Source organism: Hypanus sabinus (assembly GCF_030144855.1).
Source record: "Hypanus sabinus isolate sHypSab1 chromosome 24 unlocalized genomic scaffold, sHypSab1.hap1 SUPER_24_unloc_19, whole genome shotgun sequence".
In the NCBI taxonomy this organism is placed as follows: Eukaryota; Metazoa; Chordata; class Chondrichthyes; order Myliobatiformes; family Dasyatidae; genus Hypanus; species Hypanus sabinus.
Genome location: NW_026778932.1, coordinates 340739 through 368098, shown reverse-complemented (window position 1 = coordinate 368098; position 27360 = coordinate 340739). Strand labels below are relative to the sequence as shown.

Sequence of the window (27360 nt, the reverse complement as noted above, 5' to 3'; positions counted from 1 at the left end):
TGAGGGTGAGCATCAGACCTGGTGTTGGGGATCGTGAGTCATGGTGTGGGAGAACATGACACCAGTTGAGGGGGAACGTGAGAACTGGTGATGGGGAACGTGAGTCCTGGTGTGGGAGAACATGAGGCCAGGTGATGGGGAGCATCAGACCTGGTGTTGGGGATCGTGAGTCCTGGTGATGGGGAACGTGCGTCCTGGTGAGGGACAACTTGAGACCAGGCGAGGGGTAACGTGAGAACTCATGATGGGGAACGTGAGAACAGTTGAGGGCGAACATGAGACAAGGTGAGGGCTAACGTGAGACGTGGTGAGTGGGAACATGAGACCGGGTGTGGGAGAACGTATGACCAGGTGAGGGGGAACATGAGACCAGGAGAGGGGGAACGTGAGACCAGCTGAGGGGGAACGTGAGACCTGGTGAGGGGGAACGTGAGTCCTGGTGTGGGAGAACGTATGACCAGGTGAGGGGGAACATGAGACCAGGAGAGGGGGAACGTGAGACCAGCTGAGGGGGAACGTGAGACCTGGTGAGGGGGAACGTGAGTCCTGGTGTGGGAGAACGTATGACCAGGTGAGGGGGAACATGAGACCAGGAGAGGGGGAACGTGAGACCATTTGAGGAGGAACGAGAGACCAGGTGTGGGGAAACGTGAGACCAGGTGAGGGAGAACATGTGACCAGGTGAGTGGGTTCATGGGACCAGGTGATGGGGAACGTGTGTCCTGTTGATGGGGAACGTGAGTCCTGTTGAGGGAGAAAGTGAGACCATTTGAGGAGGAACGTGAGACCTGGTGATGGGGAACGTGAGTCCTGGTGTGGGGAAACGTGAGACCAGGTGAGGGGGAAAGTGAGACCTGGTGAGGGGGAACGTGAGACCATTTGAGGAGGAACGAGATACCAGGTGAGGGGGAACGTGAGACCAGGTGAGGGGGAACGTGAGACCAGGTGAGGGGGAACGTGAGACCAGGTGAGGGAGAACATGTGACCAGGTGAGGGGGAAGGTGAGACCAGGTGAGGGAGAACATGTGACCAGGTGAGGGGGAACGTGAGACCTGTTGAGGGAGAACGTGAGACCAGGTGATGTGGAACGTGAGACCATGTGTGGGGGAACGTGAGACCTGGTGAGGGGGAACGTGAGACAATGTGTGGGTTAACATGAGTCCTTGTGTGGGAGAACATGAGACCAGGTGATGGGGAGCATCAGACCATGTGATGGGGAACGTGAGACCTGGTGAGGGGGAACATGACACCAGGTGAGGGGGAACGTGAGACCTGTTGAGGGAGAACGTGAGACCAGGTGATGTGGAACGTGAGACCATGTGTGGGGGAACGTGAGACCTGGTGAGGGGGAACGTGAGACAATGTGTGGGTTAACATGAGTCCTTGTGTGGGAGAACATGAGACCAGGTGAGGGTGAGCATCAGACCTGGTGTTGGGGAGCGTCAGTCCTGGTGAGGGAGAACATGACACCAGTTGAGGAGGAACGAGAGACCAGGTGTGGGGAAACGTGAGACCAGGTGAGGGAGAACATGTGACCAGGTGAGTGGGTTCATGGGACCAGGTGATGGGGAACGTGAGTCCTGTTGATGGGGAACGTGAGTCCTGTTGAGGGAGAAAGTGAGACCATTTGAGGAGGAACGTGAGACCTGGTGATGGGGAACGTGAGACCTGGTGATGGGGAACATGAGTCCTGGTGTGGGGAAACGTGAGACCAGGTGAGGGGGAACGTGAGACCAGGTGAGGGGGAACGTGAGACCAGGTGAGGGAGAACATGTGACCAGGTGAGGGGGAACGTGAGACCTGGTGATGGGGAACGTGAGTCCTTGTGTGGGAGAACATGAGACCAGGTGAGGGTGAGCATCAGACCTGGTGTTGGGGATCGTGAGTCCTGGTGTGGGAGAACATGACACCAGTTGAGGGGGAACGTGAGACCTGGTGTTGGGGAACATGAGTCCTGGTGAGGGGGAACGTGAGACCTGGTGTTGGGGAACGTGAGTCCTGGTGTTGGGGAACGTGAGTCCTGGTGAGGGGGAACGTGAGACCTGGTGAGGGGGAACGTGAGACCAGTTGAGGGCGAACATGAGACAAGGTGAGGGGGTACGTGAGACATGGTGAGGGGGAACGTGAGTCCAGGTGAGGGGTACGTTAGACCTGGTGAGGGCTAACGTGAGACGTGGTGAGTGGGAACATGAGACCGGGTGTGGGAGAACGTATGACCAGGTGAGGGGGAACATGACACCAGGAGAGGGGGAACGTGAGACCAGCTGAGGGGGAACGTGAGACCTGTTGAGGGAGAACGTGAGACCAGGTGATGTGGAACGTGAGACCATGTGTGGGGGAACGTGAGACCTGGTGAGGGGGAACGTGAGACAATGTGTGGGTTAACATGAGTCCTTGTGTGGGAGAACATGAGACCAGGTGAGGGTGAGCATCAGACCTGGTGTTGGGGATCGTGAGTCCTGGTGAGGGAGAACATGAGACCAGTTGAGGGGGAACGTGAGGACTGGTGTGGGAGAACATGAGGCCAGGTGATGGGGAGCATCAGACCTGGTGTTGGGGATCGTGAGTCCTGGTGATGGGGAACGTGAGATCCGGTGATGGGGAACGTGAGAACTCATGATGGGGAACGTGAGAACAGGTGAGGGCTAACGTGAGACGTGGTGAGTGGGAACATGAGACCGGGAGAGGGGGAACGTGAGTCCTTGTGTGGGAGAACATGAGACCTGGTGTTGGGGAACGTGAGTCCTGGTGTGGGAGAACGTGAGACCAGGTGATGTGGAACATGAGACCATGTGTGGGGGAACGTGAGACCTGGTGAGGGGGAACGTGAGACAATGTGTGGGTTAACATGAGTCCTTGTGTGGGAGAACATGAGACCAGGTGAGGGTGAGCATCAGACCTGGTGATGGGGATCGTGAGTCCTGGTGAGGGAGAACGTGAGACCAGTTGAGGGGGAACGTGAGACCATTTGAGGAGGAACGAGAGACCAGGTGTGGGGAAACGTGAGACCAGGTGAGGGAGAACATGTGACCAGGTGAGTGGGTTCATGGGACCAGGTGATGGGGAACGTGAGTCCTGTTGATGGGGAACGTGAGTCCTGTTGAGGGAGAAAGTGAGACCATTTGAGGAGGAACGTGAGACCTGGTGATGGGGAAACGTGAGTCCTGGTGTGGGGAAACGTGAGACCAGGTGAGGGGGAACGTGAGACCTGGTGAGGGGGAACGTGAGACCATTTGAGGAGGAACGAGATACCAGGTGATGGGGAACGTGAGACCAGGTGAGGGGGAACGTGAGACCAGGTGAGGGGGAACGTGAGACCAGGTGAGGGAGAACATGTGACCAGGTGAGGGGGAACGTGAGACCAGGTGAGGGAGAACATGTGACCAGGTGAGGGGGAACGTGAGACCTGTTGAGGGAGAAAGTGAGACCATTTGAGGAGGAACGTGAGACCTGGTGATGGGGAACGTGAGACCTGGTGATGGGGAACGTGAGTCCTGGTGTGGGGAAACGTGAGACCAGGTGAGGGGGAACGTGAGACCTGTTGAGGGAGAAAGTGAGACCAGTTGAGGGGGAACGTGAGACCTGGTGAGGGGGAACGTGAGACCATTTGAGGAGGAACGAGAGACCAGGTGAGGGGGAACGTGAGACCAGGTGAGGGAGAACATGTGACCAGGTGAGGGGGAACGTGAGACCTGGTGTTGGGGAACGTGAGTCCCGGTGTGGGAGAACATGACACCAGGTGAGGGGGAACGTGAGACCAGGTGAGGGGGAGCGTGAGACCTGGTGATGGGGAACCTGAGTCCTGGTGAGGGAGAACATGACACCAGTTGAGGGGGAACGTGAGACCAGTTGAGGGCGAACATGAGTCAAGGTGAGGGGGTACGTGAGACATGGTGAGGGGGAACGTGAGACCTGGTGAGGGGGAACGTGAGACCAGTTGAGGGGGAACATGAGACCCGGTGATGGGGAACGTGCGTCCTGGTGAGGGAGAACGTGACACCAGTTGAGGGGGAACGTGAGACCAGTTGAGGGCGAACATGAGTCAAGGTGAGGGGGTACGTGAGACATGGTGAGGGGGAACGTGAGACCTGGTGAGGGGGAACGTGAGACCAGTTGAGGGCGAACATGAGACAAGGTGAGGGGGAACGTGAGACCAGTTGAGGGAGAACATGACACCAGGTGAGGGGGTACGTGAGACCAGTTGAGGGGGAACGTGAGACGTGGTGAGTGGGAACATGAGACCGGGTGTGGGAGAACGTATGACCAGGTGAGGGGGAACATGACACCAGGTGAGGGGGTACGTGAGTCCAGGTGAGGGCTAACGTGAGACGTGGTGAGTGGGAACATGAGACCGGGTGTGGGAGAACGTATGACCAGGTGAGGGGGAACATGACACCAGGTGAGGGGGTACGTGAGACATGGTGATGGGGAACGTGAGTCCAGGTCAGGGGTACGTTAGACCTGGTGAGGGGGAACATGACACCAGGAGAGGGGGAACGTGAGACCAGCTGAGGGGGAACGTGAGACCTGTTGAGGGAGAACGTGAGACCAGGTGATGTGGAACGTGAGACCATGTGTGGGGGAACGTGAGACCTGGTGATGGGGAACGTGAGTCCTGGTGAGGGAGAACATGAGGCCAGGTGATGGGGAGCATCAGACCAGGTGATGGGGAACGTGAGACCTGGTGATGGGGAACGTGAGACCCGGTGATGGGGAACGTGAGAACTCATGATGGGGAACGTGAGACCAGGTGAGGGGGAACGTGAGTCCAGGTCAGGGGTACGTGAGACCTGGTGAGGGCTAACGTGAGACGTGGTGAGTGGGAACATGAGACCGGGAGAGGGGGAACGTGAGTCCTTGTGTGGGAGAACATGAGACCTGGTGTTGGGGAAGGTGAGTCCTGGTGTGGGAGAACGTGAGACCAGGTGATGTGGAACGTGAGACCATGTGTGGGGGAACGTGAGACCTGGTGAGGGGGAACGTGAGACAATGTGTGGGTTAACATGAGTCCTTGTGTGGGAGAACATGAGACCAGGTGAGGGTGAGCATCAGACCTGGTGTTGGGGATCGTGAGTCCTGGTGATGGGAGAACGTGAGTCCTGGTGTGGGAGAACATGACACCAGGTGAGGGGGAACGTGAGACCATTTGAGGAGGAACGAGAGACCAGGTGTGGGAGAACATGTGACCAGGTGAGTGGGTTCATGGGACCAGGTGATGGGGAACGTGAGTCCTGTTGATGGGGAACGTGAGTCCTGTTGAGGGAGAAAGTGAGACCATTTGAGGAGGAACGTGAGACCTGGTGATGGGGAACGTGAGTCCTGGTGTGGGGAAACGTGAGACCAGGTGAGGGGGAACGTGAGACCTGGTGAGGGGGAACGTGAGACCATTTGAGGAGGAACGAGATACCAGGTGAGGGGGAACGTGAGACCAGGTGAGGGGAAACGTGAGACCAGGTGAGGGGGAACGTGAGACCAGGTGAGGGAGAACATGTGACCAGGTGAGGGGGAACGTGAGACCAGGTGAGGGAGAACATGTGACCAGGTGAGGGGGAACGTGAGACCTGTTGAGGGAGAACGTGAGACCAGGTGATGTGGAACGTGAGACCATGTGTGGGGGAACGTGAGACCTGGTGAGGGGGAACGTGAGACAATGTGTGGGTTAACATGAGTCCTTGTGTGGGAGAACATGAGACCAGGTGAGGGTGAGCATCAGACCTGGTGTTGGGGAACGTGAGTCCTGGTGAGGGAGAACATGACACCAGTTGAGGGGGAACGTGAGACCTGGTGATGGGGAACGTGAGTCCTGGTGTGGGAGAACATGAGGCGAGGGGGAACGTGAGAACTCATGATGGGGAACGTGAGAACAGGTGAGGGGGAACGTGAAACCTGGTGATGGGGAACGTGAGACCTGGTGTGGGAGAACATGACACCAGGTGAGGGGGTACGTGAGACATGGTGAGGGGGAACGTGAGACCTGGTGAGGGGGAACGTGAGACCAGTTGAGGGGGAACGTGAGACCTGGTGATGGGGAACGTGAGACCAGGTGATGGGGAGCATCAGACCTGGTGTTGGGGATCGTGAGACCAGGTGAGGGAGAACATGACACCAGGTGAGGGGGAGCGTGAGACCTGGTGATGGGGAACATGAGACCCGGTGAGGGGGAACGTGAGACCAGGTGAGGGGGAACGTGAGACCTGGTGTGGGAGAACATGAGGCCAGGTGATGGGGAGCATCAGACCTGGTGTTGGGGATCGTGAGACCAGGTGAGGGAGAACATGACACCAGGTGAGGGGGAGCGTGAGACCTGGTGATGGGGAACATGAGACCCGGTGAGGGGGAACGTGAGACCAGTTGAGGGGGAACGTGAGACCTGGTGATGGGGAACGTGAGACCAGGTGAGGGAGAACGTGCGTCCTGGTGAGGGACAACTTGAGACCAGGCGAGGGGGAACGTGAGAACTCATGATGGGGAACGTGAGAACAGGTGAGGGGGAACGTGAGACCAGGTGAAGGGGAACGTGAGACCCGGTGATGGGGAACATGAGACCAGGTGAGGGGGAACGTGAGACCAGCTGAGGGGGAACGTGAGACCTGGTGATGGGGAACGTGAGACCCGGTGATGGGGAACGTGAGTCCTGGTGAGGGAGAACATGAGACCAGGTGAGGGGTAACGTGTGTCCAGGTGAGGGGGAACGTGAGACCTGGTGAGGGAGATCGTTAGACCATTTGAGGAGGAACGAGAGACCAGTTGAGGGGGAACGTGAGACCAGGTGAGGGAGAACATGTGACCAGGTGAGGGGGAACGTGAGACCTGGTGAGGGGGAACGTGAGACCAGGTGAGGGGGAATGTGAGACCAGGTGAGGGAGAACATGTGACCAGGTGAGGGGGAACGTGAGACCTGGTGATGGGGAACGTGAGACCAGGTGAGGGAGAACATGTGACCAGGTGAGGGGGAACGTGAGACCAGGTGAGGGAGAACATGAGACCAGGTGAGGGGGAACGTGAGACCTGGTGATGGGGAACGTGAGACCAGGTGAGGGAGAACATGTGACCAGGTGAGGGGGAACGTGAGACCTGGTGATGGGGAACGTGAGACCATTTGAGGAGGAACGAGAGACCTGGTGAGGGGGAACGTGAGACCTGGTGAGGGGGAACGTGAGACCTGGTGATGGGGAACGTGAGTCCTGGTGTGGGAGAACATGAGACCAGGTGAGGGGGAATGAGAGACCTGGTGATGGGGAATGTGAGTCCTGGTGTGGGAGAACATAAGACCAGGTGAGGGGGAACGTGAGACCTGGTGTGGGAGAACATGTGACCAGGTGAGGGGGAACGTGAGACCTGGTGATGGGGAACGTGAGACCCGGTGATGGGGAACGTGAGTCCTGGTGAGGGAGAACATGAGACCAGGTGAGGGAGAACATGAGACCAGGTGAGGGGGAACGTGAGACCTGGTGATGGGGAACGTGAGACCATTTGAGGAGGAACGAGAGACCAGGTGATGGGGAACGTGAGACCTGGTGATGGGGAACGTGAGACCAGGTGAGGGAGAACATGTGACCAGGTGAGGGGGAACGTGAGACCTGGTGATGGGGAACGTGAGACCATTTGAGGAGGAACGAGAGACCAGGTGAGGGGGAACGTGAGACCAGGTGAGGGAGAACATGAGACCAGGTGAGGGGGAATGAGAGACCTGGTGATGGGGAATGTGAATCCTGGTGTGGGAGAACATAAGACCAGGTGAGGGGGAACGTGAGACCTGGTGATGGGGAACGTGAGTCCTGGTGTGGGAGAACATGTGACCAGGTGAGGGGGAACGTGAGACCTGGTGAGGGAGAACACGTGACCAGGTGATGGGGAACGTGAGACCAGGTGAGGGAGAACATGTGACCAGGTGTGGGGGAAACGTGAGACCATTTGAGGAGGAACGTGAGACCTGGTGAGGGGGAACGTGAGACCTGGTGAGGGGGAACGTGAGACCTGGTGATGGGGAACGTGAGTCCTGGTGTGGGAGAACATGTGACCAGGTGTGGGGGAAACGTGAGACCATTTGAGGAGAAACGTGAGACCTGGTGAGGGGGAACGTGAGACCTGGTGAGGGGGAACGTGAGACCTGGTGAGGGAGAACATGTGACCAGGTGTGGGGGAAACGTGAGACCATTTGAGGAGGAACGTGAGACCTGGTGAGGGGGAACGTGAGACCTGGTGAGGGAGAACATGTGACCAGGTGTGGGGGAAACGTGAGACCATTTGAGGAGGAACGTGAGACCTGGTGAGGAGGAACGTGAGACCATTTGAGGAGGAACGTGAGACCTGGTGAGGGGGATGCTGAGATCAGTTGAGATGGATGGTGAGACAGATGAGAGGGGAACCAGAACTGGCAATGGAAAATGTGCGACTGGGGAGCGGTGGGATAAATGAATTGATGTTCATGCCATCTGCCGGGAGGCTCCCGGGATTGAATTCGGTTTGGAGGCTCCCCGGTCTTGCTCTGCCTACCTGAGGCAGTAGTCGGGATGTTAGATTGAAGTGTGGTGACCACTGAGAAATCCTGCCTTCCGCAATGGACGGTGAGCAACGGTGCTTGACAAAGAGTTCTGCCGGTCTGCGGCAAGTTTCTCTGGATATCCCCGAGGCTCAGAGGGAGACGGGACAGTTTTGAAAGGGAGGCCGACACGCTGCTCATTGCTCCATGACACTCTCTAACTCACCCCTCTCTCCGCAGGCCAGGTCCCCCAGAGCCGGAGACAGTCCGGAGACGGCACCCTCCAGCGGATGCAAGGTAGGTCTATCCCTGACCTACCCCACCCCTCAGTCTGCAAGGGCAGGGCAATGCTCAAAACCTGGGAGCAGCAGGTATGTCTGGAAGTTGAGAGGTGCCGGGGTGTGAAGAACTGCCCCTGAAAGGGTGAGGAATGGAGCCTCCATATCCATCAGCAGGGGCAGAGGTCCCCTGGCCCAGCTCGTCCAGTGGGATGCAGAAGTACGACGCCCAGTATGAGATTGAATCCCGTCGACTGGTGAAAAGGTTTGATGGAGTGGATGGGGAGAGGATGTTTCCTGTGGTCGGAGAGCCACAGGACTCAGAATAGAGGGGCATCCATTTAGAACAGGGATGAGAAGGAACTTGTATAGTGAGAGGGTGGAGAATCGGTGGAATTCTTCGCCACAGGCCGCTGTGGAGGTCAACTCTTTGTGCATGTTTAAGGCAGCGGTTGTTCGAATCTTGACTGGTCAGTGCATGAAGGGAGAAGGAGGAATGGCTGAGAGAAGAATGGGATCAGCCATGATGAAATGGCAGAACGGACTTGATAGGCCAAGTGGCCCTAAAGCTGCTCGTATCTTATCGGCTTATGCTTTTCTGTTCTTCGTGGTTTTCTACACCTCTGCAGCGTCACCCCTCAGTCTCCTACGCTCCAAGGAACCAAGTCCCAAAATCTCTCCATGACTCAGTCCCTCGAGTGCCAAAAACATCCTCAGAAATCTCCTCTGCACTCTTCCCAGCTCAATGGCATCTTTCCTACAGCAGGGCGACCAGACTGAACACAATACTCCGAGTGGGGCCTCACCAACGTCTCGAACAACTCCAACATAACGTCCCAACCCCTGTACTCAGTGCCCCAACTGATGAAAGGACAGGGTGAAAAACACCTTCTTCACCGTCCCGTCTACCTGTGACGCCACTATGAGGAACAGTGTCCCCGTCCCCCTGGGTCCCTCTGTTCCACAACACTCCACAGGGACCCGTCAACCTGTGACTCCACTGTCAGGAACCGTGTCCCCGTCCCCCTGGGTCCCTCCGTTCCACAACACTCCACAGGGACCCGTCAACCTGTGACTCCACTGTCAGGAACCGTGTCCCCGTCCCCCTGGGTCCCTCCGTTCCACAACACTCCCTAGGGTCCCCGTCTACCTGAGACTCCACTGTCAGGAACCGTGTCCCCGTCCCCCTGGGTCCCTCTGTTCCACAACACTCCACAGGGACCCGTCAACCTGTGACTCCACTGTCAGGAACCGTGTCCCCGTCCCCCTGGGTCCCTCCGTTCCACAACACTCCCTAGGGTCCCCGTCTACCTGAGACTCCACTGTCAGGAACCGTGTCCCCGTCCCCCTGGGTCCCTCTGTTCTACAACACTCCCCAGGGTCCCGTCTACCTGTGACTCCAATGTCAGGAACTGTGTCCCCGTCCCCCTGGGTCCCTCTGTTCCACAACACTCCCCAGGGTCCCCGTCTACCTGTGACTCCACTGTCAGGAACTGTGTCCCCGTCCCCCTGGGGCCCTTTGTTCCACAGCACTCCCCAGGGTCCCGGTCTACCTGTGACTCCACTGTCAGGAACCGAGTCCCCGTCGCGCTGGGTCCCTCTATTCCACAACACTCCCCAGGGTCAGCGTCTACCTGTGACTCCACTTTCAGAAACCGTGTCCCTGTCCCCCTGGGTCCCTCTGTTACACAACAATCCCCAGGGTCCCCATCTACCTGTGACTCCACTGTCAGGAACCGTGTCCCTGTCCCCCTGGGTCCCTCTGTTCCACAACACTCCCCAGGGTCCCGGTTTACCTGTGACTCCACTTTCAGGAACCGTGTCCCTGTCCCCCTGGGTCCCTCTGTTCCACAACACTCCCCAGGGTCCCCGTCTCCCTGTGACTCCACTATCAGGGAACCGTGTCTCTGTACCCCAGGGTCCCTCTGTTCCACAACACTCCCCAGGGTCCCTGAATACCTGTGACTCCACTTTCAGGAACCGTGTCCCTGTCCCCCTGGGTCCCTCTGTTCCACAACACTCCCCAGGGTCCCCGTCTACCTGTGACTCCACTTTTAGGAACCGTGTCCGCATCCCCCTGGGTCCCTCCGTTCCACAACACTCCCCAGGGTCCCCGTCTACCTGTGACTCCACTGTCCGGAACCGTGGCCCCGTCCCCCTGGGTCCCTGTTCCACAACACTCCCCAGGGTCCCCGTCTACCTGAGACTCCACTGTCAGGAACCGTGTCCCCGTCCCGCTGGGTCCCTCTGTTCCACAACACTCCCCAGGGTCCCCGTCTACCTGAGACTCCACTGTCAGGAACCGTGTCCCTGTACCCCTGGGTCCCTCCGTTCCATAACACTCCCCAGGGTCCCCGTCTACCTGTGACTCCACTGTCAGGGAACCATGTCTCCGTCCCCCTGGGTCCCTCTGTTCCACAACACTCCCCAGGGTCCCCGTCTACCTGTGACTCCACTGTCAGGAACCGTGTCCCTGTACCCCAGGGTCCCTCTGTTCCACAACACTCACTAGGGTCCCCGTCTACCTGTGACTCCACTGTCAGGGAACCGTGTCCCTGTACCCCAGGGTCCCTCTGTTCCACAACACTCCCCAGGGTCCCCGTCTACCTGTGACTCCACTGTCAGGAACTGTGTCCCCATCCCCCTGGGGCCCTTTGTTCCACAACACTCCCCAGGGTCCCCGTCTACCTGTGACTCCACTGTCAGGAACCGTTTCCCGTCCCCCTGGGTCCCTCTATTCCACAACACTCCCCAGGGTCCCCGTCTACCTGTGACTACACTGTCAGGAACAGTGTCCCCGTCCCCCTGGGTCCCTCTGTTCCACAACACTCCCCAGGGTCCCGTCTACCTGTGACTCCACTGTCAGGGAACCATGTCTCCGTCCGCCTGGGTCCCTCTGTTCCACAACATTCCCCAGGGTCCCCGTCTACCTGTGACTCCACTGTCAGGAACCGTGTCGCCGTCCCCCTAGGTCCCTCTGTTCCACAACACTCACTAGGGTCCCCGTCTACCTGTGACTCCACTGTCAGGAACCGAGTCCCCGTCGCGCTGGGTCCCTCTATTCCACAACACTCCCCAGGGTCAGCGTCTACCTGTGACTCCACTTTCAGGAACCGTGTCCCTGTCCCCCTGGGTCCCTCTGTTACACAACAATCCCCAGGGTCCCCATCTACCTGTGACTCCACTGTCAGGAACCGTGTCCCTGTCCCCCTGGGTCCCTCTGTTCCACAACACTCCCCAGGGACCCGGTTTACCTGTGACTCCACTTTCAGGAACAGTGTCCCTGTCCCCCTGGGTCCCTCTGTTCCACAACACTCCCCAGGGTCCCCGTCTCCCTGTGACTCCACTATCAGGGAACCGTGTCTCTGTACCCCAGGGTCCCTCTGTTCCACAACACTCCCCAGGGTCCCTGACTACCTGTGACTCCACTTTCAGGAACCGTGTCCCTGTCCCCCTGGGTCCCTCTGTTCCACAACACTCCCCAGGGTCCCCGTCTACCTGTGACTCCACTTTTAGGAACCGTGTCCGCATCCCCCTGGGTCCCTCCGTTCCACAACACTCCCCAGGGTCCCCGTCTACCTGTGACTCCACTGTCCGGAACCGTGGCCCCGTCCCCCTGGGTTCCTGTTCCACAACACTCCCCAGGGTCCCCGTCTACCTGAGACTCCACTGTCAGGAACCGTGTCCCCGTCCCGCTGGGTCCCTCTGTTCCACAACACTCCCCAGGGTCCCCGTCTACTTGTGACTCCACTGTCAGGAACCATGTCCCTGTACCCCTGGGTACCTCCGTTCCATAACACTCCCCAGGGTCCCCGTCTACCTGTGACTCCACTGTCAGGGAACCATGTCTCCGTCCCCCTGGGTCCCTCTGTTCCACAACACTCCCCAGGGTCCCCGTCTACCTGTGACTCCACTGTCAGGAACCGTGTCCCTGTACCCCAGGGTCCCTCTGTTCCACAACACTCACTAGGGTCCCCGTCTACCTGTGACTCCACTGTCAGGGAACCGTGTCCCTGTACCCCAGGGTCCCTCTGTTCCACAACACTCCCCAGGGTCCCCGTCTACCTGTGACTCCACTGTCAGGAACTCTGTCCCCGTCCCCCTGGGGCCCTTTGTTCCACAACACTCCCCAGGGTCCCCGTCTACCTGTGACTCCACTGTCAGGAACCGTTTCCCGTCCCCCTGGGTCCCTCTATTCCACAACACTCCCCAGGGTCCCCGTCTACCTGTGACTCCACTGTCAGGAACAGTGTCCCCGTCCCCCTGGGTCCCTCTGTTCCACAACACTCCCCAGGGTCCCGTCTACCTGTGACTCCACTGTCAGGGAACCATGTCTCCGTCCGCCTGGGTCCCTCTGTTCCACAACATTCCCCAGGGTCCCCGTCTACCTGTGACTCCACTGTCAGGAACCGTGTCGCCGTACCCCTAGGTCCCTCTGTTCCACAACACTCACTAGGGTCCCCGTCTACCTGTGACTCCACTGTCAGGGAACCGTGTCCCTGTACCCCAGGGTCCCTCTGTTCCACAACACTCCCCAGGGTCCCCGTCTACCAGTGACTCCACTGTCAGGAACTGTGTCCCCGTCCCCCTGGGGCCCTTTGTTCCACAACACTCCCCAGGGTCCCGGTCTACCTGTGACTCCACTGTCAGGAACCGTGTCCCCGTCCCCCTGGGTCCCTCTGTTCCACAACACTCCCCAGATTCCCAGTCTACCTGTGACTCCACTGTCAGGAACCATGTCCCTGTACCCCTGGGTCCCTCTGTTCCACAACACTCCCCAGGGTCCCCGTCTACCTGTGACTCCACTGTCAGGAACAGTGTCCCCGTCCCCCTGGGTCCCTCTGTTCCACAACACTCCCCAGGGTCCCCGTCTACCTGTGACTCCACTGTCAGGAACAGTGTCCCCGTCCCCCTGGGGCCCTCTGTTCCACAACACTCCCCAGGGTCCCGTCTACCTGTGACTCCACTGTCAGGAACCGTGTCCCTGTACCCCTGGGTCCCTCCGTTCCACAACACTCCCCAGGGTCCCCGTCTACCTGTGACTCCACTGTCAGGAACCGTTTCCCCGTCCCTCTGGGTCCCTCTGTTCCACAACACTCCCCAGGGTCCCCGTCTACCTGTGACTCCACTGTCAGGAACCGTGTCTCCGTCCCCCTGGGTCCCTCTGTTCCACAACAATCCCCAGGGTCCCGTCTACCTGTGACTCCACTGTCAGGAACCGTGTCCCTGTACCCCAGGGTCCCACTGTTCCACAACACTCCCCAGGGTCCCCGTCTACCTGTGACTCCACTGTCAGGAACTGTGTCCCCGTCCCCCTGGGGGCCTTTGCTCCACAACACTCCCCAGGGTCCCCGTCTACCTGTGACTCCACTGTCAGGAACCGTGTCCCCGTCCCCCTGGGTCCCTCTGTTCCACAACAATCCCCAGGGTTCCCCGTCTACCTGTGACTCCACTGTCAGGAATCGTGCCCCCGTCCCCCTGGGTCCCTCCGTTCCACAACACTCCCCAGGGTCCCCGTCTACCTGTGACTCCACTGTCAGGAACTGTGTCCCCGTCCCCCTGGGGCCCTCTGTTCCACAACACTCCCCAGGGTCCCCGTCTACCTGTGACTCCACTTTCAGTAAACGTGTCCCCGTCCCCCTGGGTCCCTCTGTTCCACAACACTCCCCAGATTCCCAGTCTACCTGTGACTCCACTGTCAGGAACCGTGTCCCTGTACCCCTGGGTCCCTCTGTTCCACAACACTCCCCAGGGTCCCCGTCTACCTGTGACTCCACTGTCAGGAACAGTGTCCCCGTCCCCCTGGGTCCCTCTGTTCCACAACACTCCCCAGGGTCCCGTCTACCTGTGACTCCACTGTCAGGAACAGTGTCCCTGTCCCCCTGGGTCCCTCTGTTCCACAACACTCCCCAGGGTCCCCGTCTACCTGTGACTCCACTGTCAGGGACCGTGTCCCCGTCTTCCTGGGTCCCTCTGTTACACAACACTCCCCAGGGTGCCCGTCTACCTGTGACTCCACTGTCAGGGACCGTGTCCCCGTCCCCCTGGATCTCTCTGTTCCACAACACTCCCCAGGGTCCCCGTCTACCTGTGACTCCACTTTCAGGAACCGTGTCCCTGTACCCCTGTGACCCTCTGTTCCACAACACTCCCCAGGGGCCCCGTCTACATGTGACTCCACTGTCAGGGAACCATGTCTCCATCCCCCTGGGTCCCTCTGTTCCAGAAAACCCCACAGGGTCACCGTCTACCTGTGACCCCACTGTCAGGAACCGTGTCCCCGTCCCCCTGGGTCCCTCTGTTCCACAACACTCCCCAGGGTCCCGTCTACCTGTGACTCCACTTTCAGGAACCGTGTCTCTGTCCCCCTGGGTCCCACTGTTCCACAACACTCCCCAGAGTCCCCGTCTACCTGTGACACCACTGTCAGGGAACCATTTCTCCGTCCCCCTGGGACCCTCTGTTCAAAAACACTCCCCAGGATCCCGTCTACCTGTGACTCCACTGTCAGGAACGGTGTCTCCGTCCCCCTGGGTCCCTCTGTTCCACAACACTCCCCAGAGTCCCCGTCTACCTGTGACTCCACTTTCAGGAACCGTGTCCCCGTCCCTCTGGGTCCCTCTGTTCCACAACACTCCCCAGGGTCCCCGTCTACCTGTGACTCCACTGTCAGGGAACCATGTCTCCGTTCCCCTGGGTCCCTCTGTTACACAACACTCCGCAGGGTGCCCGTCTACCTGTGACTCCACTGTCAGGGAACCATGTCTCCGTCCCCCTGGGACCCTCTGTTCCACAACACTCCCCAGGGTCCCCGTCTACCTGTGACTCCACAGTCAGGAACCGTGTCCCTGTCCCCCTGGGTCCCTCTGTTCCACAACACTCCCCAGGGGCCCCGTCTACCTGTGCCTCCACTGTCAGGGAACCGTGTGCCTGTACCCCAGGGTCCCTCTGTTCCACAAAACCCCACAGGGTCCCCGTCTACCTGTGACCCCACTGTCAGGAACCGTGTCCCCGTCCACCTGGGTCCCTCTGTTCCACAACACTCCCCAGGGTCCCGTCTACCTGTGACTCCACTGTCAGGGAACCATGTCTCCGTCCCCTTGGGACCCTCTGTTCAAAAACACTCCCCAGGATCCCGTCTACCTGTGACTCCACTGTCAGGAACGGTGTCTCCGTCCCCCTGGGACCCTCTGTTCCAAAACACTCCCCAGGGTCCCCGTCTACCTGTGACTCCACTTTCAGGAACCGTGTCCCCGTCCCGCTGGGTCCCTCTGTTCCACAACACTCCCCAGGGGCCCCGTCTACCTGTGACTCCACTTTCAGGAACCGTGTCCCTGTACCCCTGTGACCCTCTGTTCCACAACACTCCCCAGGGGCCCCGTCTACATGTGACTCCACTGTCAGGGAACCATGTCTCCATCCCCCTGGGTCCCTCTGTTCCACAACACTCCCCAGGGTCCCCGTCTACCTGTGACTCCACTGTCAGGGAACCATGTCTCCGTCCCCCTGGGTCCATCTGTTCCACAACACTCCCCAGGGTCGCAGTCTACCTGTGAATCCACAGTCAGGAACCGTGTCCCTGTCCCCCTGGGTCCCTCTGTTCCACAACACTCCCCAGGGTCCCCGTCTACCTGAGACTCCACTGTCAGGAACCGTGTCCCTGTACCCCTGGGTCCCTCCGTTCCGTAACACTCCCCAGGGTCCCCGTCTACCTGTGACTCCACTGTCAGAGAACCATGGCTCCGTCCCCTGGGACCCTCTGTTCCACAACACTCCCCAGGGTCCCCGTCTACCTGTGACTCCACTGTCAGGGAACCGTGTCCCTGTACCCCTGGGTCCCTCTGTTCCACAACACTCCCCAGGGTCCCTGACTACCTGTGACTCCACTTTCAGGAACCGTGTCCCTGTCCCCCTGGGTCCCTCTGTTCCACAACACTCCCCAGGGTCCCGGTCTACCTGTGACTCCACTTTCAGGAACCGTGTCCCTGTCCCCCTGGGTCCCTCTGTTCCACAACACTCCCCAGGGTCCCCGTCTCCCTGTGACTCCACAGTCAGGAACCGTGTCCCTGTACCCCTGTGTCCCTCTGTTCAACAACACTCCCCAGAGTACCCGTCTACCTGTGACTCCACTGTCCGGAACCGTGGCCCCGTCCCCCGGGGTCCCTCTGTTCCACAATACTCCCCAGAGTCCCCGTCTACCTGTGACTCCACTGTCCGGAACGGTGTCCCCGTCCCCCTGGGTCCCTATGTTCCACAACACTCCCCAGGGTCCCCGTCTACCTGTGACTCCACTGTCAGGAACAGTGTCCCCGTCCCCCTGGGTCCCTCTGTTCCACAACACTCCCCAGGGTCCCGTCTACCTGTGACTCCACTGTCAGGAACCGTGTCCCCGTCCCCCTGGGTCCCTCTGTTACACAACACTCCCCAGGGTCCCATCTACCTGTGACTCCACTATCAGGAACCGTGTCCCCGTCTCTCTGGGTCCCTCCATTCCACAACATTCCCCAGGGTTCCCGTCTACCTGTGACTCCACTTTCAGGAACCGTCTCCCCGTCCCCCTGGGTCCCTCTGTTCCACAACACTCCCCAGGGTCCACGTCTACCTGTGAGTACCCTGTCAGGAAACGTGTCCCTGTCCCCCTGGGTCCCTCTGTTCCACAACACTCCCCAGGGTCCCCGTCTACCTGAGACTCCACTGTCAGGAACCGTGTCCCTGTACCCCTGGGTCCCTCCGTTCCGTAACACTCCCCAGGGTCCCCGTCTACCTGTGACTCCACTGTCAGAGAACCATGGCTCCGTCCCCTGGGACCCTCTGTTCCACAACACTCCCCAGGGTCCCCGTCTACCTGTGACTCCACTGTCAGGGAACCGTGTCCCTGTACCCCTGGGTCCCTCTGTTCCACAACACTCCCCAGGGTCCCTGACTACCTGTGACTCCACTTTCAGGAACCGTGTCCCTGTCCCCCTGGGTCCCTCTGTTCCACAACACTCCCCAGGGTCCCGGTCTACCTGTGACTCCACTTTCAGGAACCGTGTCCCTGTCCCCCTGGGTCCCTCTGTTCCACAACACTCCCCAGGGTCCCCGTCTCCCTGTGACTCCACAGTCAGGAACCGTGTCCCTGTACCCCTGTGTCCCTCTGTTCAACAACACTCCCCAGAGTACCCGTCTACCTGTGACTCCACTGTCCGGAACCGTGGCCCCGTCCCCCGGGGTCCCTCTGTTCCACAATACTCCCCAGAGTCCCCGTCTACCTGTGACTCCACTGTCCGGAACGGTGTCCCCGTCCCCCTGGGTCCCTATGTTCCACAACACTCCCCAGGGTCCCCGTCTACCTGTGACTCCACTGTCAGGAACAGTGTCCCCGTCCCCCTGGGTCCCTCTGTTCCACAACACTCCCCAGGGTCCCGTCTACCTGTGACTCCACTGTCAGGAACCGTGTCCCCGTCCCCCTGGGTCCCTCTGTTACACAACACTCCCCAGGGTCCCATCTACCTGTGACTCCACTATCAGGAACCGTGTCCCCGTCTCTCTGGGTCCCTCCATTCCACAACATTCCCCAGGGTTCCCGTCTACCTGTGACTCCACTTTCAGGAACCGTCTCCCCGTCCCCCTGGGTCCTTCTGTTCCACAACACGCCCAGGGTCCCGTCTACCTGTGACTCCACTGTCAGGGAACCATGTCTCTGTTCCCCTGGGTCCCTCTGTTACACAACACTCCCCAGGGTCCACGTCTACCTGTGAGTACCCTGTCAGGAACCGTGTCCCCGTCCCCCTAGGTCCCTCCGTTCCACAACACTCCCCAGGGTCCCCGTCTACCTGTGAATCCACTGTCAGGGAACCATGTCTCCGTCCCCCTGGGTCCCTCTGTTCCACAACACTCCCCAGGGTCCCCGTCTACCTGTGACTCCACTGTCAGGGAACCATGTCTCCGTCCCCCTGGGTCCCTCTGTTCCACAACACTCCCCAGGGTCCCCGTCTACCTGTGAATCCACTGTCAGGGAACCGTGTCCCTGTACCCCTGGGTCCCTCTGTTCCACAATACTCCCCAGGGGCCCCGTCTACCTGTGCCTCCACTGTCAGGGAACCGTGTCCCTGTACCCATAGGTCCCTCCGTTCCACAACAATCCCCAGGGTCCCTGACTACCTGTGACTCCACTTTCAGGAACCATGTCTCCGTCCCCCTGGGTCCCACTGTTCCACAACACTCCCCAGAGTCCCCGTTTACCTGTGACTCCACTATCAGGGAACCGTGTCCCTATACCCCAGGGTCCCCCTGTTCCACAACACCCCACAGGGTCCCCGTCTACCTGTGACTCCGCTGTCAGGAACCGTGTCCCCGTCCCCCTGGGTCCCTCTGTTCCACAACACTCCCCAGGGTCCCGTCTACCTGTGACTCCACTGTCAGGGAACCGTGTCTCCGTCCCCCAGGGACCCTCTGTTCCACAACACTCCCCAGGGTCCCGTCTACCTGTGACTCCACTGTCAGGGAACCATGTCTCCGTTCCCCTGGTTCCCTCTGTTACACAACACTCCCGAGGGTCCCATCTACCTGTGACTCCACTATCAGGAACCGTGTCCACGTCCCCCTGGGTCCCTCTGTTCCACAACACTCCCCAGGGTCCCCGTCTACCTGTGACTCCACTGTCAGAGAACCATGTCTCCGTCCCCCTGGGTCCCGCTGTTCCACAATACTCCCCAGAGTCCCCGTCTACCTGTGACTACACTGTCCGGAACCGTGTCCCAGTCCCCCTGGGTCCCTCTGTTCCACAACACTCCCCAGGGTACCCGTCTACCTGTGACTCCACTGTCAGGAACAGTGTCCCCGTCCCCCTGGGTCCCTCTGTTCCACAACACTCCCCAGGGTCCCGTCTACCTGTGACTCCACTGTCAGGAACCGTGTCCCCGTCCCCCTGGGTCCCTCTGTTCCACAACTCTCCCCAGGGTCCCGTCTACCTGTGACTCCACTGTCAGGAAACGTGTCCCCGTCCCCCTTGGTCCCTCCGTTCCACAACATTCCCCAGGGTCCCCGTCTACCTGTGACTCCACTTTCAGGAACCGTCTCCCCGTCCCCCTGGGTCCTTCTGTTCCACAACACGCCCAGGGTCCCGTCTACCTGTGACTCCACTGTCAGGGAACCATGTCTCCGTTCCCCTGGGTCCCTCTGTTACACAACACTCCCCAGGGTCCCGGTCTACAAGTGACTCCACTGTCAGGGAACCATGTGTCCGTCCCCCTGGGTCCCTCTGTTCCACAACACTCCCCAGGGTCCCCGTCTAACCTGTGACTCCACAGTCAGGAACCGTTTCCCAGTCCCCCTGGGTCCCTCTGTTCCACAACACTCCCCAGAGACCCGTCTACCTGTGACTCCACAGTCAGGGAAACGTGTCCCTGTCCCCCTGGGTCCCTCTATTCCACAACACTCCCCAGGGTCCCCGTCTACCTGTGACTCCACTGTCAGGAACCGTGTCCCCGTCCCCCTGGGTCCCTCTGTTCCACAACACTCCCCAGGGTCCACGTCTACCTGTGAGTACCCTGTCAGGAAACGTGTCCCCGTCCCCCTTGGTCACTCCGTTCCACAACACTCCCCAGGGTCCCCGTCTACCTGTGAATCCACTGTCAGGGAACCATGTCTCCGTCCCCCTGGGTCCCTCTGTTCCACAACACTCCCCAGGGACCCCGTCTACCTGTGACTCCACTGTCAGGGAACCATGTCTCCGTCCCCCTGGGTCCATCTGTTCCACAACACTCCCCAGGGTCCCCGTCTACCTGTGAATCCACTGTCAGGGAACCGTGTCCCTGTACCCCTGGGTCCCTCTGTTCCACAATACTCCCCAGGGGCCCCGTCTACCTGTGCCTCCACTGTCAGGGAACCGTGTCCCTGTACCCATAGGTCCCTCCGTTCCACAACAATCCCCAGGGTCCCTGACTACCTGTGACTCCACTTTCAGGAACCATGTCTCCGTCCCCCTGGGTCCCACTGTTCCACAACACTCCCCAGAGTCCCCGTCTACCTGTGACTCCACTATCAGGGAACCGTGTCCCTATACCCCAGGGTCCCCCTGTTCCACAACACCCCACAGGGTCCCCGTCTACCTGTGACTCCGCAGTCAGGAACCATGTCCCCGTCCCCCTGGGTCCCTCTGTTCCACAACACTCCCCAGGGTCCCGTCTACCTGTGACTCCACTGTCAGGGAACCGTGTCTCCGTCCCCCAGGGACCCTCTGTTCCACAACACTCCCCAGGGTCCCGTCTACCTGTGACTCCACTGTCAGGGAACCATGTCTCCGTTCCCCTGGTTCCCTCTGTTACACAACACTCCCCAGGGTCCCATCTACCTGTGACTCCACTATCAGGAACCGTGTCCACGTCCCCCTGGGTCCCTCTATTCCACAACACTCCCCAGGGTCCCCGTCTACCTGTGACTCCACTGTCAGAGAACCATGTCTCCGTCCCCCTGGGTCCCGCTGTTCCACAACACTCCACAGGGTCCACGTCTACCTGTGACTCCACTGTCAGGAACCGTGTCCACGTCACCCTGGGTCCCTCTATTCCAAAACACTCACCAGGGTCCCCGTCTACCTGTAACTCCACTGTCAGGAACCGTGGCCCCGTCCCCCTGGGTCCCTCTGTTCAACAACACTCCCCAGGGTCCCCGTCTACCTGTGACTCCACTGTCAGGGAACCGTATCCCTGTACCCCTGGGTCCGCCTGTTCCACAACACTCCCCAGGGTCCCTAACAACCTGTGACTCCACTTTCAGGAACAGTGTCCCCGTCCCCCTGGGTCCCTCTGTTCCACAACACTCCCCAGGGTCCCCGTCTACCTGTGACTCCACTTTTCGGAACCGTGTCCCCATCCCCCTGGGTCCCTCTGTTCCACAACACTCCCCAGGGTCCCCGTCTCCCTGTGACTACACAGTCAGGAACCGTGTCCCTGTCCCCCTGGGTCCCTTTGTTCCACAAAACTCCCCAGGGTCCCATCTACCTGTGACTCCAATGTCAGGAACCGTGTCCCCGTCCCCCTGGGTCACTCTGTTCCACAACATTCCCCAGAGTCCCCATCTACCTGTGACTCCACTGTCCAGAACCGTGGTCCTGTCCCCCTGGGACCCTCTGTTCCACAATACTCCCCAGAGTCCCCGTCTACCTGTGACACCACTGTCCGGAACCGTGTCCCCCGTCCCACCGGATCCCTCTGTTCCACAACACTCCCCAGGGTCCCCGTCTAACTGTGACTCCACTGTCAGGAACCGTCCCCCCGTCCCCCTGGGTCCCTCTGTTCCACAACACTCCACAGGGTAACAGTCTACCTGTGACTCCACTGTCAGGGAACCGTGTCGCTGTACCCCTGGGTCCCTCTGTTCGACAACACTCCCTGGGTCCCCGTCTACCTGTGACTCCACAGTCAGGAACAGTGTCGCTGTACCCCTGGGTCCCTCTGTTCCACAACACTCCCCAGGGTCCCCGTCAACATGTGACTCCAATGTCAGGAACAGTGTCTCCGTCCCCCTGGGTCCCTCTATTCCACAACACTCCCCAGGGTCCCCGTCTACCTGTGACTCCACTGTCAGGAACCGTGTCCCCGTCGCCCTGGGTACCTCTATTCCACAACACTCCCCAGGGTCTCCGTATACCTGTGACTCCACTGTCAGGACCCGTGTCCCCGTCCCACTGGGTCTGTCTGTTCCACAACACTCCCCAGGGTCCCGGTCTACCTGTGACTCCACTGTCAGGAACCGTGTCCCCGTCCCCCTGGGTCCCTCTGTTCCACAACACTCCCCATGGTCCCGGTCTACCTGTGACTCCTCTGTCAGGAACCGTGTCCCCATCCCCCTGGGTCCCTCCGTTCGACAACACTCCCCAGGGTCCCAGTCTACCTGTCACACCACTGTCAGGAACCGTGTCCCCGTCGCCCTGGGTCCCTCTATTCCACAACACTCCCCAGGGTCCCCGTCTACCTGTGACTCCACTGTCAGGCACCGTGTCACCGTCCCACTCGGTCTGTCTGTTCCACAACACTCCCCAGGGTCCCCGTCTACCTGTGACTCCACTGTCAGGAACTGTGTCCCTGTACCCCTGGGTCCCTCTGTTCCACAACAGTCCACTGGGTCCCCATCTACCTGTGACTCCACTGTCTGGGACCGTGTCCCCGTCCCCCTGGGTCCCTCTGTTCCACAACACACCCCAGGGTCCCCGTCTACCTGTGACTCCACTGTCAGGAACTGTGTACACGTCCCCCTGGGTCCCTCTGTTCCACAACACTCCCTAGGGTCCCCGTCTACCTGTGACTCCACTGTCAGGAACCGTGGCCCCGTCCCCCTGGGTCCCTCTGTTCCACAACACTCCCCAGGGTCCCCGTCGACTTGTGACTCCACTGTCAGGAACCGTGTCCCCGTCCCCCTGGGTCCCTTTGTTCCACAACACTCCCTGGGTCCCAGTCTACCTGTGACTCCACTGTCAGGAACTGTGTCCCCGTCCCCCTGGGTCCCTCTTTTCCACAACACTCCCCAGGGGCCCCGTCTACCTGTGACTCCACTGTCAGGAACTGTGTACACGTCCCCCTGGGTCCCTTTGTTCCACAACAATCCCCAGGATCCCCGTCTACCTGTGACTCCACTGTCAGGGAGCCGTGTCCCTGTCCCCCTGGGTCCCTCTGTTCCACAACACTCCCCAGGGTCCCCGTCTACCTGTGACTCCACTGTCAGGAACCGTGTCCCCGTCCCCCTGGGTCCCTCTGTTCCACAACACTCCCCAGGGGCCCCGTCTACCTGTGACTCCACTGTCAGGAACCGTGTCGCTGTACCCCAGGGTCCCTCTGTTCCACAACACTCCCCAGGATCCCAGTCTACCTGTGACTCCAATGTCAGGAACAGTGTCCCTGTACCCCTGGGTCCCTCTGTTCCACAACACTCCCCAGGGTCCCCGTCTACCTGTGACTCCACTGTCAGGACCCGTGTCCCCGTCCCACTGGGTCTGTCTGTTCCACAACACTCCCCAGGGTCCCGGTCTACCTGTGACTCCACTGTCAGGAACCGTGTCCCCGTCCCCCTGGGTCCCTCTGTTCCACAACAATCCCCATGGTCCCGGTCTACCTGTGACTCCTCTGTCAGGAACCGTGTCCCCATCCCCCTGGGTCCCTCCGTTCGACAACACTCCCCAGGGTCCCAGTCTACCTGTCACACCACTGTCAGGAACCGTGTCCCCGTCGCCCTGGGTCCCTCTATTCCACAACACTCCCCAGGGTCCCCGTCTACCTGTGACTCCACTGTCAGGCACCGTGTCCCCGTCCCACTGGGTCTGTCTGTTCCACAACACTCCCCAGGGTCCCCGTCTACCTGTGACTCCACTGTCAGGAACTGTGTCCCTGTACCCCTGGGTCCCTCTGTTCCACAACAGTCCACTGGGTCCCCATCTACCTGTGACTCCACTGTCTGGGACCGTGTCCCCGTCCCCCTGGGTCCCTCTGTTCCACAACACACCCCAGGGTCCCCGTCTACCTGTGACTCCACTGTCAGGAACTGTGTACACGTCCCCCTGGGTCCCTCTGTTCCACAACACTCCCTAGGGTCCCCGTCTACCTGTGACTCCACTGTCAGGAACCGTGGCCCCGTCCCCCTGGGTCCCTCTGTTCCACAACACTCCCCAGGGTCCCCGTCGACTTGTGACTCCACTGTCAGGAACCGTGTCCCCGTCCCCCTGGGTCCCTTTGTTCCACAACACTCCCTGGGTCCCAGTCTACCTGTGACTCCACTGTCAGGAACTGTGTCCCCGTCCCCCTGGGTCCCTCTTTTCCACAACACTCCCCAGGGGCCCCGTCTACCTGTGACTCCACTGTCAGGAACCGTGTCCCCGTCACCCTGGGTCCCTCTGTTACACAACACTCCCTGGGTCCCCGTCTACCTGTGACTCCACTGTCAGGAACCGTGTCGCCGTCCCCCTGGGTCCCTCTTTTCCACAACACTCCCTGGGTCCCAGTCTACCTGTGACTCCACTGTCAGGAACCGTGTCAGCGCCCCCCTGGGTCCCTTTGTTCCACAACACTCCCCAGGGTCCCAGTCTACCTGTGACTCCACTTACAGGAACCGTGTCCCCGTCCCGCTGGGTCCCTCTGTTCCACAACACTCCCCAGGGTCCCCGTCTACCTGTGACTCCACGGTCAGGGAACTGTGTCCCCGTCCAACTGGGTCCTTCTGTTCCACAACTCTCCCCAGTGTCCCCGTCTACCTGTGACTCCACTGTCAGGAACTGTGTCCCCATCCCCCTGGGTCCCTCCGTTCCACAACACTCCCCAGGGTCCCAGTCTACCTGTGACTCCACTGTCAGGAACCGTGTCCCTGTACCCCAGGGTCCCTCTGTTCCACAAAACTCCCCAGAGTCCCCGTCTACCTGTGACTCTACTGTCAGGGAACCGTGTCTCCGTCCCCCTGTGTCCCTCTGTTCCACAACACTCCCCAGCATCCCAGTCTACCTGTGACTCCACTGTCAGGGAACAGTTTCCCCGTACTCCGGGGTCCCTCTGTTCTACAACACTGCTCAGGGTACCGCCTACCTCTGACTCCACAGTAAGGGAACCATGTCTCGGTCCCTCTGGGTCCCTCTGTTCCACAACACTCCCCAGAGTCCCCGTCTACCTGTGAATCCACTGTCAGCAACCGTGTCCCCGTCCCCCTGGGTCCCGCTGTTCCACAAGACTCCCCAGAGTCCCCGTCTACCTGTGACTCCACTCTCAGGAACCGTGTCCCCTTCCTCCCGGGTCCCTCTGTTCCACAACATTCCCCAGGGTCCCAGTCTACCTGTGACTCCACAGTCAGGAACAGTGTCCCTGTACCCCTGGGTCCCTCTGTTCCACAACACTCCCCAGAGTCCCAGTCTACCTGTGACTCCACTGTCAGGGAACCGAGTCCCCATCCCCCTGGGTCCATCTGTTCCACAACACTCCCCAGGGGCCGTGTCTACCTGTGACTCCACTGTCAGGAACCGTGTCCCCATCCCCCCGGCTCCGTCTTTTCCACAACACTCCCCAGGGTCCCCGTCTACCTGTGACTCCACTGTCAGGAACTGTGTACACGTCCCCCTGGGTCCCTTTGTTCCACAACAATCCCCAGGATCCCCGTCTACCTGTGACTCCACTGTCAGGGAGCCGTGTCCCTGTCCCCCTGGGTCCCTCTGTTCCACAACACTCCCCAGGGTCCCCGTCTACCTGTGACTCCACTGTCAGGAACCGTGTCCCCGTCCCCCTGGGTCCCTCCGTTCCACAACATTCCCCACGGTCCCCGTCTACCTGTGATTCCACTGTCAGGAACCGTGTCCCCGTCCCCCTGGGTCCCTCTGTTCCACAACACTCCCCAGGGTCCCCGTCTACCTGTGACTCCACTGTCAGGAACTGTGACCCCGTCCCACTGGGTCCCTCCGTTCCATAACACTCCCCAGGGTCCCCATCTACCTGTGACTCCACTGTCAGGAACTGTGTCCCTGTACCCCTGGGTCCCTCTGTTCCACAACACTCCCCAGGGTCCCCGTCTACCTGTGACTCCACTGTCAGGGAACCGTGTCCCTGTACCCCTGGGTCCCTCTGTTCCACAACACTCCCCAGGGGCCCCGTCTACCTGTGACTCCGCTGTCAGGAACAATGTCCCCATCCCCCCGGCTCCGTCTCTTCCACAACACTCCCCAGGGTCCCCGTCTACCTGTGACTCCACTGTCAGGAACTGTGTCCCCGTCCCCCTGGGTCCCTTTGTTCCACAACACTCCCCAGGGTCCCCGTCTACCTGTGACTCCACTGTCAGGAACTGTGTCCATGTACCCCTGGGTCCCTCTGTTCCACAACAGTCCCCAGGGTCCCCGTCTACCTGTGACTCCACTGTCAGGGAGCCGTATCCCCGTCCCCCTGGGTCCCTTTGTTCCACAACAATCCCCAGGATCCCTGTCTACCTGTGACTCCACTGTCAGGAACCGTCTCCCCGTCCCACATGGGACCCTCTGTTCCACAACACACCCCAGGGTCCCCGTCTACCTGTGACTCCACTGTCAGGAACTGTGTCCCCGTCCCCCTGGGTCCCTCTTTTCCACAACACTCCCCAGGGGCCCGGTCTACCTGTGACTCCACTGTCAGGAACCGTGTCCCCGTCGCCCTGGGTCCCTCTGTTCCACAACACTCCCCAGGGTCGCAGTCTACCTGTGACTCCGCGGTCAGGAACAGTGTCCCTGTACCCCTGGGTCCCTTTGTTCCACAACACTCCCTGGGTCCCAGTCTACCTGTGACTCCACTGTCAGGAACCATGTCTCCGTCCCCCTGGGTCCCTCTGTTCCACAACACTCCCCAGGGTCCCCGTCTACCTGTGACTCCACAGTCAGGGAACTGTGTCCCCGTCCAACTGGGTCCTTCTGTTCCACAACACTCCCCAGGATCCCGTCTACCTGTGACTCCACTTTCAGGAACCTTGTCTCCGTCCCCCTGGGACACTCTGTTACACAACACTCCCCAGGGTCCCCGTCTACCTGTGACTCCACTGTCAGGCACCGTGTCCCCGTCCCACTGGGTCTGTCTGTTCCACAACACTCCCCAGGGTCCCCGTCTACCTGTGACTCCACTGTCAGGAACT

General features: G+C 60.0%; 1 protein-coding gene across 1 annotated transcript in view; it reads left to right on the top strand.

The window, feature by feature from the left end:
- Positions 1 to 27360, top strand: part of LOC132385469 (protein shisa-7-like) — a 298999-nt gene that overhangs the window by 102650 nt on the left and 168989 nt on the right. The window contains exon 3 of the mRNA XM_059957555.1: positions 8723 to 8779. Within this exon, the coding sequence (XP_059813538.1) occupies positions 8723 to 8779 (57 nt within the window). The remainder of the gene's footprint in view (positions 1 to 8722; positions 8780 to 27360) is intronic.